At 38.3% G+C, this 15,075-nt stretch overlaps 1 protein-coding gene and 1 long non-coding RNA gene across 3 annotated transcripts in view; one reads left to right on the top strand and one right to left on the bottom strand.

The window, feature by feature from the left end:
• Positions 1–15,075, top strand: part of LOC121662639 — a 59,582-nt gene that overhangs the window by 35,875 nt on the left and 8,632 nt on the right. The window lies entirely within an intron of this gene.
• LOC121662638 (melatonin receptor type 1B) overlaps positions 10,498–15,075 on the bottom strand; it is a 24,627-nt gene continuing 20,049 nt past the window's right edge. The window contains exon 2 of the mRNA XM_042024000.1: positions 10,498–12,923. Within this exon, the coding sequence (XP_041879934.1) occupies positions 12,055–12,923 (869 nt within the window). The 3' untranslated portion in view covers positions 10,498–12,054. The remainder of the gene's footprint in view (positions 12,924–15,075) is intronic.

Below are 15,075 nucleotides of genomic sequence, written 5' to 3' on the forward strand. Positions count from 1 at the left end.
CCACTTGGAAACTAGGAATGTGTTAACTACTTGTGGCCTAATGAGAGACTGTGCTTACTGCTTACCCTCCAAAAGTACACAAATCTTTTACAATACAGAATTCCTAATGAAATAATGAGTCTCTAAATACAAAGAAAGGCCTTTAAAATTAAAGGAACATATTTTTAATACATATGCTGGTTTTTAAAATAGAAATAGGCAGTGATGTTTGGGGAAGAATAAAATAAACTTCTTTCCATGTACTTCTGATGAGAGATAAAACATTTTACAGTGTCATTTGTGTGACAGAACTGTTCACCCGTGTTTCCGATTACTGCCAATTCAAGTGAACATTTTACCATAAATTAAAAAAAATAATTATAGGATGGAGTGGAAATTTCAAGTAAATTTTCCCCCTTTGTGGAACAAACTGAAGATTGGTATGTCTTGATTTCTTAAGTATATCCCTCCTAAAGGCTCACAGTGGGTTTGGAACTTAATAAATAAGTTTAATCCCATCCTGCTTGTGCAGTCTTTCATGGCATAACAACTCCAGGGAGTTGTATGTGTATGTGTGGTATTGCATGTTCACATAAGTCTGTAGCTGCTATTTTTTACCTGTTCTTACAAATATGCTGCCACCATACCAAACTCTCACAGCACCTTTGCGTGCTGGGTCTCCCTTCACCCACACGTATGGGCACTACAGAACTGGTAAGGAGCACAGATCCCAAAAGGATTCAGGTTCCATTGGATCATAAGGAATTAGGAACCACGCATTGCGGAGCCACGGTCCTCTCTTCAGCTGCTTCAGCAAGGCCCATAAATGCTGAGGCTATGGAGTGCCCCCAGGGTTTGGGTGGGAAAAAAGCCCAGGACCTCAGTGGAGCAAATCCAGGAAGCCAGAACTGAAAGAACTGACAGAAGTGCTGGCTTCTTGTCCTTACCTCGAAGTCATGAGGTGGTGTGTTCTAAACTGGGAATACTAATATTTGCAAGACATCAGACCAAACCTCTCTACTTTGAGTCTTCCATGGAGCCATGAAAAATACTGCAGGTTTTAGCTCTGTATCATTAAACTATAAAGCATCCCATACAAACTACTTAAAAGAAATACCATCTAGGACAAAAGAGAAGCAATATAGAATCACAGAGTAGTCTGTGAAGTGGAAGTGACCTTAAAGATCATCTCATTCCAAAATACTCCCATTTTATTGATTGTGTCTAGCCCTTGTGGTTTTATCACTAGTCTCATGATAGTTAGGTGTTTTCTTTAGCATATAGTCTTATGATACAAGTACTAGTGGCAGCATTAGAGCAGGAGGAGGGCAAATATTACTGGCAGAGTCATGGAGGAATCCTGAGCCTACTGAACCATTTTCAGAGAACCTGGTTTTGCAGATGCCTGCCTGTGTCCCAGAGGAGGGTGTGAGAAATTCATTGGTGCCTGTATTTGCATATGTGTTGGGAACTGATGTCCTTTCCAGAGGTCATTACTCTGACGAGCAGAAATACTTTCTTTGTTTGACAATTTGCATCACAGCAAAGCACAACAAATTCATCCTCACAACCAGTATAGTCTGGCTTTTTACTTGAATCTCTATTCTTTAAGGCAGTATGATTTGTAGTGCCAGCAAGTCTGTTGGATCAAGAGAAAAAAAACCAAGGTAGAAAATCTGCTTACCTGGGTTTAATTTTCAAGAAGTCATGTAGGACACGTTATGCTCCAGAGATTCCTACTGCTCTGGAGAGTGTTCAGTGTATGCAAGCAATTACAGGCATGGTGTGTGACATCTAGGAGGTTCTCATACCATGGATTGGATTATATGACTGTAGAGATGCCTTTCATGACTTTTATTCATATTCATTCCATGAATAAAAAGTATGAGATGTTTAAAATACCTTCTAGTTAGAGACAGCTTTTCTGAAAGGAATTTGAGTAAGAAAGACACATTATTTAAGAAGTTCAACAACAAAAAAAGACGTGGTGTCTGCATATTGGCCCACTTGCTGTGTACTGGCCTAAGGACAGACAGAATGGATCATGATTTGTATGCAAGTTCTTTGGTGATTCCTGCAACTTCAGATGCCATTCATTAACAAGCTATGAAGAAGACCTCATTGTTTCTGATACCTTTTTAACATAATTATGTGTAGTTGAGAGAGCCACATTCAAATTTACTGTAAAATTCCTTCTTAGTTCCAAGAAAATGAGCACATAAGGGAGAATCTAACAGAATAAAAAGGACATGGGATGATAGCCTTGTTGTAACAAAGCCCTCTGAGGTGGCATAGGCGAGGGGCACAGAACTAAATGCATCAGTAGCACATCAAATTCTTTCAAATAACACCACTTTTCATTCATAGGTTTCAGTTCAATTCATGCACTTTTTTGCATTGAAAAAGTTAAGATGATGGCAGAAGTTGTTCAACAAGCAAGTGTATCTTCTGGAGGGTCAGCCAGAGAATGAATCAGAGCATAAAACTCTAGAATCTATATAGCTTTCCCCCAAAAAATTGGTACTTGAGGCCACCTAGTTCCTTGCATGTGATGCTTTTGAGAGGTGGTCTCTGTATACGGGACATGATCGTGTTGTTTGAGGATTATTTGTGGGTTTGGTTTTTTTTAATTGTTCTCCACACAAACTCTATATGCAGAAAGTGCTTTAATACAGGTGACTTGAATGCCCTACCAATTTATGATCTACAGCAGAACGGGCTATTAGAGCCATTGTATTCACTTTTTTTATGTCAAATCCAAGAGTATCCAGATCAATCCCTGCAGTAGGTTTTTTGGTAGTTTATATCTGCTGATTGTATAAAATACTCTAAAATATTGAATATCTACTTGAAATTTAGCAGCAGAACGGCTTTCATGGTGTTGCAGTGACACCCAATTTAAGAAGAGTGCTACTTCAGGGCAAAGGAAAAAAATCTTTTATGTACTATGTTTAAGGATGTAATCTCGCCTTAAATTCCAATTTCCTGCTGTGCTATTGTGTAAAGTGCTTAGACTAAATCCAATTAACCCTTGCAGGAACCTAGTTCTATGAACATAAAATTTTCATTAATTTCCAGTGACATAGCAATTGAAACATGACAAAAAGACTTCCATTGATTAAATAGTGAATTAGGGTTTACTATTTGAAAAGAATCGGAATCACTAGCTCTTAAATTTATGGATTATAATTTATAAACTAAGGCATGTGGGATTGATGAATACATTAAAGCGTGGAAAATCTAGCTTAAATTTTGAAAGTTAAATATATTACATATACTTTTAAATATTTCTGGTTCATTGCCATTTAAACAAAGTGAATTATAAAGGAAACAGAAAATAGGTTTGCAGTATTTCCCCTGACTAAGCAACTTTTGACAAATATGCTGTAACACTAAGAGAGGGACAACTACTTGAACTAGACTTATGAAATGGACTTTCAACAAAATTCTGCTTGAGAGTAGTGAAAAAATGCAGAATAACATTTTCCTTTTTAAAAAATATGTTTTAGAAGTCCCTAGATTGCTACTGAAATACAGGAGGAAAAAAAAATCCCAAAGCCTGTTTTATCTTTTTGATTGATTGATTCCTTCACAAAAATATGTCCTTCTCAACTTGCTCTAGCATTTGATCAAAATGTCATTGTTCAGGAATATTAAATGACATGCCAGTACAGTCTCTCTCACCCTGGGCTGTGCATTCAGTCTGGATCATCAAGATTAGCTTGCACCAGCTCACCTTAAGTCACACAAAATAGCACCTACTCCTCCCAGCCACAATCTCAGGCTGCTGCAAACGGAACGGAAAGGAAAAGGCTTCTTCAGGCTCTGAAGGCAAAGAGATTGAAATTGAATTTGTGCAGTAATCACCTTCACACAGCATATAAAGACCAGAAGTGAGCAAGGTGAAGGGCAGCAAGGACAGTATCTATGAAAACATTGGTATTAAAGGAAGGGTAAGAACTCTGGGTGCCCACTTACCAGTGGGGCAGGGAATTTAGTGAGAAATCATAAGGAAAAGACTGATTCACTCATTGCAGTTTTCATCTCAGTTTTTTCATTGGAAGGCTTGTCCTCAGGGCTCCCAGGTCCCTGAGCCTTCTAGCAAGATCCGTGGGAGCAAACCAGTACCCACAGCAGAGGAAGAAAGTTAGGCATCATTTAAATCTCCTGTGCATACATGAGTCCATAGAACCAGATGGGATGCATTTAAGCTTGCTAGTGCTATTGTGATGCCCCACTGCATCATTTGTGAGATGCCATGGCAACTGTGGAGGCTCCTCAGATCTGGAAAAAGGCAGATGTCACATTGTTTTTAAGAAGGGCAAAAAGATGCATTCAGGGGACTACAGACTAGTCAGCCTCACCTCAGTCTCCAGGAAGATGATGGGGCAAATCCACTCAGAATTAATTTCTAAACACAAAAATAGACAAGAAGGAGATTAACAGCAGCCAGCACAGGTTTATCATAGAATCATAGAACCACAGTGTGTCCTGGGTTGGAAGGGACCTTAAAGATCATCTAGTTTCAACTCCACTGGGACGCCTTCCAGCCTTCCACTCAAAACCCCATCTAACCTGGCCTTGATCACCTCCAGGGATGGGGCATTCACAGCTTCTCTGGGCAACCTGTTCTAGTGCCTCATCACTCTCACAGCAAAGATTTTTTTCCTAATATCCAACCTAAACCTACTCTCTTTCAATTTGAAGCCATTCCCCCTCGTGCTGTCACTGCACGCCCTCGTAAATAGTCTTGCCCCATCTTCTCTGTAGGTTCCCTCAATGTACAGGAAGGCCACAATGAGGACTTTTCTTTCCCAGGCTTTACCTGTTTTTCTAGGTTTACCAAGTGGAAATCATACCTGATCTTCCTCACTGCCTTCTGCGATGAGGTGATGGGTGCTGTGACCAAGAGAAAGCAAGTGGATGATGTGCACATCGATTTTAATGACGTCTTTGACACTATCTCCCACAATCTCCTTATCATTGAATTTGGAAGATAAGGGCTGTATAAGACAAAATGGTGGGTGGGGAATTGGCTCAACTGGTGGAACCAAAAAGCTGTGATTAGTGGTGCAATTTCCAGCTAATGGTCAGTAACTAATGGGGTCCCTCAGTGGGCAATAATGGGACCAATCCTGCTTAAAGTATTCACTAACAACCCAGGTGATGGGACAGAGTGCATCCTTAGTAAGTTTGTGGACAACACCAAGTTGGAGAAAGCAGTCAATGTCCTGAAGGGCAGGGCTGCCATCTGGAGGGACCTGGACAAGCTGAAGATATGGGTTACAAGGAACATCATGAAGCTCCATAAAAGAAAGATACCTCATGTAGGATGGAATAACACCATGTAACACTACAAGCTGGGGCTCAACCATTTTGGAAGCAGCTCTGGAAAAAGGGTTGTGGGGCTCCTTTGTGAACAAGAAGCTCACCATGAGCCAGGAGCATGTGTTTGCAGCAGGTGGCTGCATTAGGAAAAGGGTCACCAGGAGGGCAAAGGAAGTGATCCATGTTGCTCAGTGATTTTAAGACCACATCTGGAACAGTGTGTCCTCTTTTGGACTCTAAAGTGCAAGATTGGTATTGATATACTGCAGTGTGTCCAGCAGAGACTGCCAAGCTGGTTAAAGGACATTGAACACAGGCAATATGAGAAAAGGCTGAGAAAGCTGGGTTTGCTCAGCTTGGAGAAGAGAAGCTGAAGGGCAGACAGTGCTTCTGCCCACATCTAGCTGATCAGAAGATGATAGAGCTAGAGTCTTCTTGAGGGCACACAGTGATAGGACAGGAGGCAATGGGTGCAAGTTTGCAAGGTGGGAGATTACAAATAGATATTAGGGCAAAAATATCCCGTGAGGGTGATCAAATACTGATGCGGGATGTCCAGAAAGGTTGTGTAGTCTCCATCCTTGGACATGTTCAGAATTGACTGGGCACGGACCTTAACAACTTGATCAGTTTAGATCTGTTTTGAGCAGGAAATAGGACAATTTGAATTTTGGAGATCTCTCCCAACCTAAGACATGATTCTGGTATTCTGACAGTATTCTTGAGATTGTGAGGGAAAATTTCTATCTCCTGATATGCTGATTGCCACAGAGATATGAACATTGCAAGCCAGAAAGTCTCTTAACAATGGTTTTGAGGTGTGTTTTCTTTTTTTTTATTTTTTTCCTTTTTCATAATAACTATTTGTAACTAGAAAAAGTACTGACATTGAAAGTAAGAGGCTGTGAGAGAGTTGGTTCTTCCTGGAAAAACTTTTCTGTCAGTTATAGAGACTGCTAAAGACTCCTCAATCACATAAATTGTTAAGGCTGGGGAAACAAGGCTGCACCAAGATGATCCTGACATGAAAAATGGGAAAAAAAAAGCAGCATGAAAAAGATGTGCTAATGCAGTGAAGAGTCAAAAAATAGAGTCCTGGAAGTTTGCTGTCAGCAGAAGATTAGGAGGTCACAGTGACAGCATCTGCTAGAGGAACCACATTTCTATTAGCAATAGTTGAGGCCTTATCCTCCCATAAACCATCGTGGACATCAGCAGGTTTCCAGTGCTTCCTGGGCCTGGCATATTCTTGCACTGGTTCTATGTTCAGAGTAGTCAGGCAAGCTCTGTTTTGTGGGCAAAATAAAAAGCATTTAAATTCACAATTGTGCATCTTCCACATTTTGCCCTCACACCATCCTGTGTATATTTCAGTGTCCTATGGAGACTTCTGAAAATTAGGAGTGCATATTTATAGAGTAGAGTATCTTTTGCCTTGGAACAGGACTGTATAATTTAACTTTTGCAAAGCCTTTTCGATTTTTCTTCCCAGGATGTAATGGTTACATTTACGCTAAATACAGGCAAACTGGTTATTTGCCACAAGCAATTTAAAAGAATGATCACATGAATTGCTTTCACAGGCTTTTTTTGTTTCTTTTTTTTTTCTTTCTTGAACAAAACCTCACTGTTCATTAGTTTGTAAATAAAACACAGCTGGCATGAACAGACCTCACTTATGATTGCTTGTACTATCAGTTCACATGCATTTAGTTGATTTTATCACATGACTGTAGGTAAAGGGAACCTCAGTAGGTTTACAGAAGAGTAAAATTAGTTGCTATGTATTTCAGACATAAAATATGATTTTTTTAAAATGCTGGTTTTGTGGCCAGCTCTATTTTGTTCTTCCAAAGAAGAATTCTCCTTTTATACAGCAGTTTCAAGGCTACGTTCTGCAGCCACTGAACTATTTTGAGTTTTGCCTGCACAATGTCATGAGATTAACGTGTTCTGTGGGTGAAACTCAGCAGCATTCCATAGGACCTTCCCAGCTATGCACAAGGACTAAAACCCCCAGGGCTGAACACAAGAGTCTCTACAGTTAGTGAATGGGACAGTTCTACCTCTGTGACCGAGTCCAGAGGGTCACACAGTGAGTCACGTTCTTTGTCGGTTCAACCTCCAACTCCAGCTGTTAAATTAGGAGTATCCAATTTTTCACAGCTAATTCATGTTCTTAACTCGGTGTAATTTTATGCCACAAAAACATTTATAAATATAGACTGAAAAAACAATCTCATTAGTCAGATGAAGGTGCTACTAACAAGACAATGAACAGGAATCAGTTGTGTGTTCTGCAGCTGACTTTTATAGTGGTCTCACTGCATGCTCATTGTAACTTGAGGTAAAATACAGATTTATTATTATAGATAATAATGATGTGCAAGATCCAGTTAAACTAGCAACATATCAATAGATGACTGAAAATAAATTGTCTTCCTCATTTTCCATTAAATCTGTAAACATCTTTAAGTGCAACAAATTGTTCAGATGACCAAAATTGTGTTATATACATATTAAGAAATATATACAATCTTCCATATATATTTATTCATTGGCAAATTCCCAGACTTGTGCAATTCATTAAAATACAATTGGGAAATGAAAGCAAAAATTTTTGTCTAAGTATTTTCTTAAAGGAAGAAGTGGAGAGACAGAAACGCACTTCTGCCTCTGAGAATGAACAAGGCAGAACTATTTCATTCAGTCAATAATTTAGTGAGAAATCTCATCAAACAGTTATAGGACTGTACCTTTAGTTTTAATTCTTCTTTGAGAGTGACATTTTCACTTGTACAGAAAGACAGGATAAGACTAATGCATTGTTTCAGTCTCATTTAGACATTACCACACCTCCACTTCCCTCTTTACTGAAACAGAACTTAAAACTGGTCTTCACCCATCTATGCGAGAGTAAGCTGTTTTCTAATCTGAGTTCTACTGTAAGAACAATTCTAGAATACATTTACTTCTTTTAATCAATAGAAAAGACAACACTTTTTAATCAAGATAACACTAAAAGTTTGAAAACACTCCACATTTTCTGGAAACAGACTTTGTCCCTGAGGCCCTAGTTTTTCCTTCACTAGTTACCTTGTGCAGAGCACAGGATGTACCTGACTTTATTCCTCTTTTTTTCTTAAAGTGCCTATATCAGATATGCTGGTGTAAATACTTTTATACAACAAAAGTATTAATTTCCTCAAAGATGCATGAATCTGTTCAGAGCTGATATGTTCTTCCTGACTACACTTTCAAATCACGCTATAACCATATCACCTCTCTTGACGGTGCATTTATAAAGTTTTCCTTCAGACTTAATTTGAGAAAAAGTAGATTTTGAATTAAAGTATGAAAAGGGAGAAAATTAATTTAAGGCTTCTGATGTAGGTAGAAATATACATTCCTACACGAAGAATTTTCACCATTGAGAGCTGCATTTAGTAATCTAAATTAATATAATTTTTATGCATTTGAATGACTTTCAGGAAAATTTTAATTTTATGGATTGGATTGATTTCAACATCAACTCAAATGCAATGCTTTGTAGTAATACATGGATAAAAATTATTTTAATAGGTGTGACTTATTGTCCATACATCAGGACTCAACAAGTACCAGTACCTGGCACAATAATAGCTCCATTGACTTTGCAACCACCATGCACTGCAGAGTCCCTTTCAGGTAATGCTGTGGCGGTAAAATCCACACCTGATAGTTTAGCACTGTTCCAAAAATCTTCCATCATTTGTGAGGAAGGATCCAATTCTGGAACACTTCTCTCTGTGACAGTGGTGAAACACTGGCACAGGTTGCCTGGAGAGGTGGATGCTCCATCCCTGGCAATGTTCGAGGCCAGGCTGGATGGGGCTTTGAGCAACCTGGTCTAGTGGAAGGTGTCCCTGACCAGGTCAGAGCAGTTGAAATTAGATGATCTTTATGGTCCCTTCCAACCCAGGCCATTCCATGATTCTGTGATTCTATTCAATTACTTGTGTGAGCTTCATTGGGAACATATGAGAACAAGGATTCTTAAAGTGATATTTAGTTTTTAAAGAGCAGATGTAATTTGTAAAATAACTTTATACAAATTCCAAGTCTTCTCATGAGTATCAAGAGTGATAGCAGCTCATTTTTGTGGCCAAAGAAATGGTTCCAACATTTAAATTTATTTTATGAAGCTAAACCAATAATTTTTGGACTCTATTCTGACTCATTCCAGCAAGTGATAAACCAAGATCTACCAATTTACTTCTAATAATAGTTTATCTATTAGTCAGACAACAAATTTTGACTTTCAAGTCACAATTTTGAGTATTCAGAGAAGCCAGAAAAAGTAGGATTGTCAAGGAATCAAATTTTATATCCTTTCCTACAAGTTTCAGAGACTCTTGAAACTCCTTATTTACTCTGGGGGAAATTTTACGTGTGGATATAAATGTATATTGATTTTGTGTTCCATATCTTGCTGTGGAAGTCAGGAAGAATGACAACACATATCAAAATTGTTTCAGACTTACAAACTTACGTTTCAGGTAAAGCCTACCTATTAATGATTGCTACTTTTAGCCACAATGTTTTTATTTTCTGCTACCAGGTTATATTTGTCCCATCTCTTTATTACCTCTACCAACAAAGTTTTCAGCTTCTTATCAGCCTACTACTGTATGAGTCTGAGGGTACTGAACTTCTGAGATTATCCAAAATCATGTGAAGAACATGAAAGCAGCTAAAATAATTATCACATTTGTTGCTTTGCTGTACTTTACATAGGCTTATGGCGAGCAGATAGAACATTTAAAATACTGTGGTTCTTTGATATTTTTCTATCACTCTAGCAACATAAGGGTGATATTTAATACATCTTTATGGCTTCAGAAGCAGTCTATTTGCTGTTAAAATTAATATTACTACAGAAATATTTTTCATAATAGCCAGATCAGGAAACCCAAACTGGAATGTAACAGCAACCTGAATTCTTCATTGTCCCATTTCAATACCTGACATGGATTTACCAGAGACCTAGCTCCTCTACACTGAACAGCACTGCTAAGAAATGCTAAGAGTAATGTGCATTTCAAGTCTAATGTTAAAATAAGCTCATTGACTCTGTACTTGCACACAGATCCTTAGTCTGATTTAGAGATAGTACAACCATGTTGTGTAAATCACTATAATGCTCTGTAGTACAACCCAAATTGTAATCTGATCTGCACAGTCACTGTTACGATGTCTTACCTGGAAAAACGGAAATCCAGTTGGAATTTGAGCTGAGTTTTAAAATTAAGTGGAAAATAATATTTTTATTTTATGAACTGCAAATATGAAGTGTAGGTACACTATTTATGGAATTAATATCACCTGCCTTTGCCTGAAGTGAGCTACCTGATCTCTGTTACAGTCAGTGAAGGTACGGTCACTGAGTTCTGTTGATCAGCTCCCCTGACCAATAAAGATGTCTCTTTCAAAAGAAAAGGAATAATTTCCTAGAACTCTATGGACTACTGTGGGTGTTTAGAAAATGGATTGTGTGCAAACATCTACACTGGATTCACCCCAAATTAGGCAAAATAAATCCCTCTCTAGCTATCCAAAATTAGATCTTTGAACTAGTGATCAAAGCTGCTTCTAAAGTCAGTGAAAGGAGACAAGCACCTCCATAAAGCAATTAATCTTATCCTTGGACATGTGTTTATCATCACATATGGAAGGAAACATATCTCCAGTATAGGGAACCTTGAAGGTTGTCTTAGGTTAGACGCCAGCAGTGGGTTTTGTTCGAGATTAGATGTAGACGTGAGTCAAGTATATCAGCTACCATTACAGTCAAAAGGGCTTCTTCTTTTGGTTTAGCATCATTTGAGATGATCTAGGATATCCTGTTTAGTGTCCAGTTGCCACTCCAGATGATCACAGGTCATATGCTATAATCTCCAGTCTGTTGCAAATGTGTAAGGTGTGCTAAAGTGCATCAAATGACATTTTATATAGATATTTTGGTAAATAAATGAGGTTCAATGAATATTCAATCTTTTCTAAAGGAAGAATATTGTGTAAAGTAAATCTGTGAGAAATCAACCAATTGTATTACATCATCTACCATAAAATTGACCACAAAAGATGAACGGAGTAGACACACTGTATTCCCATTCTCAATGTAGGTGAGTATGAAAAACCTGTGAGGAAAGTCTCTAATGTTAATATTTGCTTTTACACAAATATTCTTCTCTCTGGTTTACAAATTTGATTCAAAGACACCATTACAGTCAGTACACCAGTACATCCACAGAAATGCAATGTTTGGCTTATGTGTGGAAAATAGAGTGTCTGTCTCACCCTCTGTTCAGATACAGAAGGGAGGAAAATACCACTCCAGAGCCTTGATGAGCTGCTGTACACATAGACTCACTACATCTTCTAAGAAATGAATCCTGATCTTGTATAAACAATGCAAAACTCTCACTGAAGTAAAAAAATACCTCATTCATATGTCTGGAAGCCGGATTCAGCTCTCAGAACTAAAACAGCTTGCACCCACCTGCTGCTTTAATTCTGAAACATATTTTCAATTGATATCTTGTATAAATCATGAATCAAGAGCAATGTGCTTTACTATGAAGACAGTATTCCAGTCATGAAGTGTGATCCAAGTGGAAACTCCCAAAATTAAGCAGGAATGACTGAACATTATGTCTATGATCTTGGTTTTCTCCATGACAAACTCTTGCATTGACTATTACACATTTACAAGGTGTCAGTTTTCATTTGGTTATTGTTGTTTAAAGCAGGCGAAGGCTTGCTCTTCTGGCCATCGGTTCCTCCTTTGGATGTGTCCTGGAAGAAAAGCCTTGGCATCCACAGTGACATTAAAATTCGTTTATATTCATTCCGAAAATTCTGGTTAAGAAGACCATATATTATTGCATTAAGGCAGCTGTTGAAATAGGCCATTAAGTAGCTTATAATGAATAGCCATTCAGGAACTTTTGGTGCCATTTCCGTAGGATCAATGGCTACAGCCAGTCCAATGAAGTTTAGAGGTGCCCAGCAAAAGGCAAAAATCACAAAAACCACAAACATAGTAAGAAAGTTTCTGAAGTCACTTGGCTTCAATCTTGGCTTTGTTTCTGACTTGACTCGTCTTCTGACTTGAAGCACTAAAACCCAAATTCGAAGGTAGCAGAAGCTGACAATGGTGATAGGGACAATGAAGTGAATGACCACAACAGCTATCGTATAGTAGGAGCTTGCAGTCTGGACAAACGTGCACGAATAGATGCGTGGATCATACTTCAAAGAGCCAACAAAAAAATTTGGCACAGTTGCAATCACTGTTAAAATCCAGACTAAGGAGACATACAGCATTGTGTTCCAACAGCTGTACACTTTGTCATAGGCAAAACTATGACATATGTAGCAATATCTGTTTATTGCAATTGCAGTGATGTTGAAAATGGAGCCTATTACACTCAGTCCCATCACAAAGCCACTCGCTTTGCAGTGCGTTTCACCCAGTGTCCATCCATTGCGGAAAATAGCTAAGAGCACCAGTGGGTATGGATACAAGGCCACCACCAGATCAGCCAAAGCTAGGCTCACCACAAATGCATTACCTGGAGGGAAAGAAAAATACATAGACGTAAGTCTGAAAGCAAGCATAGCTGTGAACAAGAAGAAAAACATTACATTATTTTGGGTGTCTGCAATGCTAAACTATTGATGATGTCAGCAAGCAGCAGATACATAGGACCAATAGGGAAATGATTTTACAATGTAACTTAGAACACCATAGAAATATCTGTAGAAGCATGATATTTCAAATCTGTTGGTAACTGGATTATAACGTCCTTGCTCTTTTTGTCTTTAATAAACATAGCCATCAGTGAGCCATTACATAAGCGCATGTTGGTTTAAGTGTAGCTAACTCCACAGCTGGATTGAATAAAATGAAAATGAAAAAAAAATCTAAACTGTGCCAGGTAGGTAAGCCATTGTGTCATTCTAACCTATCACTGGAATGCTAATGGGCTTGACAATTATCAAGGAGAAGGATATACAGAGACTAGGTCAATAGCTATTGGAAGGATGTGTTGTTTTATGCATACTCTAAATTGCTACAAAATACTCTGTAGTATAGATATTTTCTGCATGAATGGCCTACCCATACTGCAGTTATTTTCTCATTGGATTGTCTAAGCAAGAGTGAATTGCCTTCACCAACCTCCACAGAAAGGCGTATTTAAATAAACAAAGAAAACTTCCATGCATGCAACAGAAAGTATTCAAATTTTCTGCTGATGACATTATGGGAATATAGGTCATATGTTTAAGCCATATTGTCTCTCTTTAAACAGTGTCCTTTTCATCAGTTTGAAATTTCTGACATTGTATCTAAGGGTATTTTTATAAAACAGTGAGATAATAAACTACATTCCTGAAAAAATGTTCTTTAAGAACTTCACTCTAGAAGATAGAGATACTAACTTCGAATTCTTGGCATTTAGGTAGTATAAAATGTATATAGTTTGTATGGTTTTGTATATGGCTTGCATACTCTTTTTTTTTCCTGAAAGTCCTTCACAGCATGAACCAATATGCAAAAAATCCAAGCAATTTTAAAAATTCTGCATGGAACACAATTATTTTTTTGAAAAGAGCAGTTAGATGCTCCATTCTACAAATTCTGAGCTTACTAGTCCTCAACTAACAAAGCAGCTCTCCACACCATTTTAAGAATGGCATTAACTGGAAGTCATAAAAGCAACAACCATATAGAAATATACTCATCAAACATGACAGAATTTCACCTCTACTCTGTTTTCTCCACCTGCTTTACATCTGTAGCTTCCTGAATTAAGGAATGGGGAGGTATCTTTCTCCCATACACTTCAGGGGACAACCATGCTCATCAGAATTTGCACAACAGCGAGTAAACTTAATGGAAAGCAGGATTATCCATCTGTACCTGCAGGAATATTGGCTCATCTCAAGAGTGGTGCACAACTTATTTTAGATGGCTCCTTTTTATATATTTAGTAGCCTGTTTTATATATTTTTAAAAGCTTCACAAGTGTTTCCATAGCTGCAGCTTTATGATTTGTGAGGAAAGACTGAACAAATTAGGGAGACAATTGAGTGGGACATGATAACTTCAAATAAGCAAAGCAGGAAGGATGTAACCTGTTCCCATGACTGTTGTGAATCCAAGCAAACTTCAGTCACAACAAGGAAGTTTCAAAGTAGGTGGCAAGAAATAGATTTTAATGGAAAGAAGAAGGAAGTGTTGGAACACCTTGCTTTGAGTCTGCCATCGAAGGTTGTAAGAAAACATGAAACAAGTATGTGTCAATACTGGCCTAGGCAAAGATGATCCCTTTGTACAGGAAGGATGAGATGACTGTGAAGGCCTCTTCTAGACATATGGTAAACAGACAAAAAGCCAAAACTAACAAAAGAACAGGGGCATCTTTATCAGAATGTATTTACATCATAGCAACAAGCATTTCTCTTATGTTTTGTCATCACTGCTGTATCTGACATTTGAAGATAGAGAAGTCAGAAGCTGGAGGAAGGACGGAAGGACGGAAGGACGGAAGGACGGAAGGACGGAAGGAAGGAAGGAAGGAAGGAAGGAAAAGGAAGGAAGGAAGGAAGGAAGGAAGGAAAAGGAAGGAAGGAAGGAAGGAAGGAAAAGGAAGGAAGGAAGGAAGGAAGGAAGGAAGGAAGGAAGGAAGGAAGGAAGGAAGGAAGGAAGGAAGGAAGGAA

The sequence above is a fragment of the Corvus kubaryi genome, unplaced genomic scaffold (assembly GCF_017639235.1).
Source record: "Corvus kubaryi isolate FWS band 111438036 unplaced genomic scaffold, C.kubaryi_AGA036_p1.0 37260, whole genome shotgun sequence".
Classification (NCBI taxonomy): Eukaryota; Metazoa; Chordata; class Aves; order Passeriformes; family Corvidae; genus Corvus; species Corvus kubaryi.